The sequence below is a fragment of the Orycteropus afer genome, unplaced genomic scaffold (assembly GCF_000298275.1).
Source record: "Orycteropus afer afer isolate SDZICR_OR568_19922 unplaced genomic scaffold, OryAfe1.0 scaffold00098, whole genome shotgun sequence".
Lineage (NCBI taxonomy): Eukaryota > Metazoa > Chordata > Mammalia > Tubulidentata > Orycteropodidae > Orycteropus > Orycteropus afer.
Window position 1 is genome coordinate 6114032 of NW_006921685.1, and position 6511 is coordinate 6120542.

Below are 6511 nucleotides of genomic sequence, written 5' to 3' on the forward strand. Positions count from 1 at the left end.
CTGGAAACCACAGGTGTGAGTTCAATTCCAGACCTGAAGGGCAGTTAGGGGCCATAGTCTCAGTGGTTCCACCAGGCTCTATCAGACCAGCAAACCTGGTCCCCCTCCCTTTTTTTTTTCCCCTCCAAATGATTTTGAGTTTTGTTCCACATTGTTTTCCCTCTCTATCAATGTTGCAACCATTTTTTAATTATCTTCAGTAAGATCTTATTGCATGCAATAGTAATGATATTGTTCAATGATTTCTACATTATGTGGGATCACTTTTCTTTGGATTGGGTACAGATACAGACCTCTTCCAGTCAGTTGGCCAGATAGCTGTCTTCCAAATCTTTTGGCATATCAGAGTGAGTGCCTCCAGTGCGGCATCCGTTTGTTGAAATATCTCATTGGGTGTTCGGTCAATTCCTAGAGCCTTGTTCTTTGCCAATTCCTTCATTGCAGCTTCGACTTCCTCCTTCAGTACCATTGGTCCTAGATCATATGCCACCTTCTGAAATGGATGAAGATTGACCAGTTCTTTTTGGGACAGTGACTCTTTGTATTCTTTCCATCTTCTTTTGATGTTTCCTGTATCATTAAATATTTTGCCCATAGAAACTTTCAGTATTGCAACTCGAGGCTTAAATTTTTTCCTCAGTTCTTTCAGCTTGAGAAAAGCCGAACGTGTTCTTCCCTTTTGGTTTTCTAACTCCAAGTCTTTGCACATTTCATTATAGCAATTGGCTTTGTCTTCTTGAGCTACTCTTTGAAATCTTCAATTCAGCTCTTTTATCTTGTCATTTCTTCCATTTGCTCTAGCTACTCCCTGCTCATGGGCAAGGTTCAGAGTCTCTTCTGACATCCACTTTGGTCTTCTCTTCTTTTCTCATCTTTTTAGTGACTTCTTGCTTTTTCTTCATGTATGATGTTCTTGATGTCATCCCACAATTCTGGTTTTTAGTCATTGGTGTTCAGTGCATCAAATCTGTTTTTCAGATGGTCTCTAAATTCAGGAGGGATATACTCAATATTTTGGCTCTCATGGACTTGTTTTAATTGTCTTTGACTTCAAGTTGAACTTGCATATGAGCAGTTGATGGTCTGTTCGACAGTCAGCTCCTGGCCTGGTTTTGGCTGAAGATATTGAGCTTTTCTATCACCTCTTCCCACATATGTAGTCAAATCTGATTCCTATGGTTTCCATCTGGCGAAGTCCATGTGTATAGCCGTCGTTTGTGTTGTTGAAAAAAGGTATTTGCAATGAATAAGTCGTTGGTCTTGCAGAATTCCACCATACGAGTTCCAGCATTATTTCTGTCACCAAGGCCAAATTTTCCAACTACTGGTAATTCTTCTTTGTTTCCAACTTTTGCATTCCGGTCACCAGTGATAATTAACACATCCTGATTGCGTGTTGAGGCAATTTCAGACTGCAGAAGCTAATAAAAATCTTCAATTTCCTCATCTGTGGCTTTGGTGGTTGGTGCATAAATTTGAATAATACATGTATTAACTGCTCTTCTTGTAGGTGTATGGATATTATCCTATCACTGACAGCATTGTACTTCAGGACAGATCTTGAAACATTCTTTGTGATGATGAATCCCATGCCATTCTTCTTCAAATTATCATTCCCAGCATAGTAGATCATATGGTTGTCTGATTCAAAATGGCCAAAACCAGTCCATTTCAGCTCACTAATACCCTAGCATATCAATCTTTATGTGTTCCATTTCATTTTTGACAACTTCCAAATTTACTAGATTCATACTTCGTATGTTCCATGTTCCAATTATTAATGGATGTTTGCAGCTGTTTCTCAATTTGAGTTGTGCCACATGAGCAAATGGAGGTCTTGAAAGCTTTACCTTATCCATATCAGTAAGGCTGGTTTTACTCTGATGATGCAGCTGTTTCCCAGTCCTATTTTGAGAGCCCTAACCTAAGTGACTCATCCTCCTCCTCTGTATTGGACAATGTTTCCAGACTATTCATAAAGTTGTGCAGTAATATATCAGACAGTGTTTCTCTGCTATTCATAAGGTTTTCCCTGGCCAGTTCTTTGAGAAGTGGATGGCCTCTTTCTTCTTCCTAGTCTGCCTCAGTCTGCAAGCCCACTGAAACCTATGTACCATGTACACCCTGCTGGATTTGAAACACCAGTGGCATAGCCTCAAGACTCACAGCAACACATCACCACAGTAGGACAAATTGACAGATAAGTTTATCTCCCTTAGCTGTTCAAAACCTTTCCAACTTCCCCTTACCTGGATCCCTACTGCTGCTTCCTCACTCTGTCCGGGTCCCCCTGGCCTTTTTCTGTCCTTTCCCCTACCTTACCACTTTGGGGCATAGCCTGGGTTCCCTCCCCTCACCTGGATCCCTGCAGCTGACTCATCACTCTATCCCAGTCTCCCTGGCCTTTTACTGTCCTTTCCTCCACTTTCCCGCCTTGCTGCTTATGGGGTGTGGCCTGTGTTCCCTCCCCTCACCTGGATCCCTGTGGCTGACTCCTTGCTCTGTCCCATCCCCCTGGCCTTTTTCTGTCCTGTCCCCCGCTTTCCCGCCTTGCTGCTTTGGGGCGTGGCCTGGGTTCCCTCCTCTCACCTGGAACCCTGCGGATGACTCCTTGCTCTGTCCCAGTCCCCCTCGAGTGCCCTAGAGTGGCACTAGGTAACCAAAACAATGGTGATTCTGTTTTCCTCTTGTGTAGTAAGAGAAGGTTAGAAGATGCCACCTCCCTGCCCCTTTTGCAGCATTCACTTAAGCCATTGAGGAAAACAAGTCTCCAGGAGTTGATGGGATACTCTTTGAGATGTTTCAACAAATGAATGTGGTGCTGGAGTGCTCACTCACTTATGCCAAGAAATTTGGAAGACACCTACCTGGCCAATCAGTTGGAGGAGATCCATATTTATGCCCATTCCAAAGAAAGGTGATCTAACAGAATGCAGAAATTATCAAACAATATCATTAATTTCACATGCAATGAAGTTTTGATGAGAATAATTCAAAAACAGTGGCAGCAATTTTCTTCGACAGGCAACTGCCAGATAACCAAGCCAGATTCAGAAGGAGACATGGAAACAAGGGAGATCATTGCTGGTATCAGATGAATCTTGGCTGAAAGCTGAGAATACCAGAAAGATATTTACCTGTGTTTTATTGACTATGAAAAGGTATTTGATTGTGTGGATCATAACAAATTATGGATAACATTGAAGAAATAGGAATTCCAGTACACTTAATTGTGTTCATGAGAAACCTATGCGTAGACCAAGAGGCAGTCATTTGAACAGAACACGGCGATATTGCTTGGTTTTTAAATCAGGAAATGTGTGCGTCACAGCTGTATTCTTTCATCGTACTTATTCATTCTATAAGCAAATAACCCAAGAAGCTGGACTGTATGAAGAAGAATGTGGCATCAAGATTGGAGGAAGGCTCATTAACAACCTGCATTATTCAGATGACACAACTTTGTTGTTTTGTTTTGTTTTTCTTTTTTAAATTGTGATTTGGGTGAAAATTTACAGGGCAAATTAATTTTCCATACAGCAGAACTCTATGGAATTTACACATTTTGTTTCATGACATTGACTGCAATTCCCCACAGTGTAACAGCTTTCTTCCCACTTCCTCCCTGTAGTTACCTCTTCCCTGTGTCCTTCCCTCCCATGCACTCCCACCCCCTGAACTATCTTCTTGTGTGAACACTACTCTTCTGTTCTCTCATGATTGGTCACTCCAAGGAATGTATCTACTTGATGTATATGTTCACCCCATATACTTGTCTGTTATTTTGCTAGAGCCACAGAAGTGAGTTCAGTTCCAGACCTGAAGGGTGACTAGGGGCCAGAGTCTCAGGGGTCTCACTGGGCTTTACCAGACCAGCAAACTTGGTCTTTTTTTTTTTTTGAGTTTTGTTCCAAATTGTTCTCCCACTCTATCCAGGATCTCCTATACCAGTCCCCCTCCAAGTGACAACCTTGCGTCTTTAAAGCAAAGAATATGTGAAGCACTTACTGACATATCAAAGACTACAGCCTTCAATATGAATTATACTTCAACATAAAGAAAACTAAATCCTCACAACTCTACCATTAAGTATCATCATGATAAGTGGAGAAAAGATTGAAGTTGTCAGGGATTTCATTTTACGTGGAGCCACAATCAATACCCATAGAATCAGCAGTCAGGAAATCAAACAACATATTGCACTTGGCAAATCTGCTGCAAAACTCCTCTTTAAAGTGCTAAAGAGAAAAATGTCACTTTGAAGACTAAGGTGTGCCTAACCTAAGCCATGGTATTTTCAATAGCCTCATGTGCATGTGAGAGCTGAACAGTGAATAAGGAAAACAACAGAAGAATGGATGCATTTGAACTGTGTTGGCAAAGAATATTGAATATACCATGGACTGGCAGAAGAATGAATGTATCTGTCTTGAATGAAGTGCAGCCAGAATACTCTTTAGAGGCAAGAATCGGCAGACTTTATCTCTTGTAATTTGGTTCTATCAGTAGAGACCAGTACCTGGACAAGGATATCATGCTTGGTAAAATAGAACAACAGCAAAAGAAAAAAAAAAGGAAGACGCTGAATGGACACAGTGGCTGCAGTGATGGGCTCAAACATAGAGATTGTGAGGATGGCGCAGAAACAGGCATTGTTTCATTCTTTTGTACATAGGGTCACTGTGAGTCGGAGCTGACTCAATAGCATCTCACAACAGCAACTACTAAAATGTTTGTTCACTCTGTTGAAGGAACATAGTACTTAAATAGAATAAAATAAAGCAAAAGAGAACAAAGGCAAATTTTGAAAAACTAACAAAGACGTTTTTAAGATTTATAAAAGGCTACAAAGTTCTACCAGGGTGCAAAACATTCAAATATGTGAAAAAAGCATGAACAGAAATACTCATTTTCATCTACAGTACCATTCTGGTTGCTTTTCTTTCATTCATACTACTGTCTAGAAAGTCTGTTCATATACTTATTATCTCAAGCCGCTCATTTTTTTTCCTCCTACTATTTTCGTAGATACCAGTATTCAACAGTGAGGCAAGCCTTTTTTTCCCTTATCTCATGATTACATTATTGGATTACTGAGATTTTATTACTACTATAGAGCATTTGGGGAGCTCTGGTAGCATAGTGGCTAAGGCACTTGACTGCTCACCAGATGGCTGGCGGTTCAAACCCATCAGCCACTCCTTGGAAGGAAGGTTGGGCAATCCTACTTCCATAGTGATACTGCCTCGGAAACCCAAGGAGGGGTCGCTATGAGTCAGGGCTGACTCGACGGCACATAACAACAACAACAACATAGAGCATTTGGAGCTCTGGTGGCACAGTGTGTGAGGCATCTGGCTGCTAACCAGAAGGTCAGTGGTTCAAACCCACCAGCTGCTCCATAGTAGGAAGATGGGGCAATCTCCTTCCTTAAAGATTTACACCCTTGGAAACCCAGTGGTGGTTGCTGTGAGTTGGAATCAACTTGATAGCAGTGGGTTTGGTTTGATACAGCATTTGTGGATTTCTCTTACAGTGAATTCTATGAACCCAATGCCCTCATGATGGAAGAAGAAGGAGCCATAATTGCTGGTCTCTTGGTGGGTCTGAATGTCATTGATGCCAACTTCTGTATGAAAGGAGAAGATTTGGACTCTCAGGTAAAAGAAATAAACTCATTTATCAAGTGTGTGTCACTCTAAGTTCTATTATTTTAGAATTTGTATTGATTTGATCATAGCAACCAAATCAGGGAAAATTTTGCAAGTTGTGAACAGGATTTCCTTTCATTCTGAGATGAACTTGAAAAATTGAGTTGTTTTTTATTCCAACTTGGTTTACTTGTATGTTCTGAATGTTTTTAAAATTTTATATTTACTGGGATCCCTATAAAATGTATATTTGTATAAGCTGAAGTATATGCACAGGCTACAATATATGCATAGATTGAAATATATACACAGGCTAAGTACTGAAAATCACTGCTGTATAGCAGTTAAGACTGAATGCTCTGAAGCTAAATTGCTTGGATTCCATTTCTGGCTTCCTCATCTTCTAGCTGAATATTCTTTGTAGTTACTTAGTTTCTTTTTGTTTTAGTTTTCCTTATCTTTAATGCAACCATCAAAAGTGTATCTATTTCATAGGCTTACTGTGAGGAATAAAAGACTTAGTGGGTATTATGCATTTAGAACAGAACATGACATATATCAATTGCCCCAAAAAATGAAGCTCTTGTTTTCACTATGAGTATTTCTTACCTTATCTGTCTGAAATACTACAATAAATTTCTGTTACATTTTACTCTGACAGAGTTGAAAGGGAAGTGTGGTGTTTTCATCTGGATTTATTTTTATAATAAATTTTTTAAGCTAATTCCTAAAAGTGAAATTGTTGTTGTTGTTGTTGTTGTTGTTATGTGCCGTGGAGTCGGCCCCGACTCATAGCGACCCCTCCTTGGGTTTCCGAGGCAGTATCACTACGGAAGTAGGATTGCCCAACCTTCCTTCCG

The 6511-nt window shown here is 40.4% G+C and overlaps 1 protein-coding gene across 1 annotated transcript in view; it reads left to right on the forward strand.

The window, feature by feature from the left end:
* The window catches only part of RUFY3 (RUN and FYVE domain containing 3), a 118213-nt gene that overhangs the window by 81950 nt on the left and 29752 nt on the right, over positions 1–6511 (forward strand). The window contains exon 6 of the mRNA XM_007942778.2: positions 5537–5660. Coding sequence (XP_007940969.1) covers positions 5537–5660 — 124 coding nt within the window. The remainder of the gene's footprint in view (positions 1–5536; positions 5661–6511) is intronic.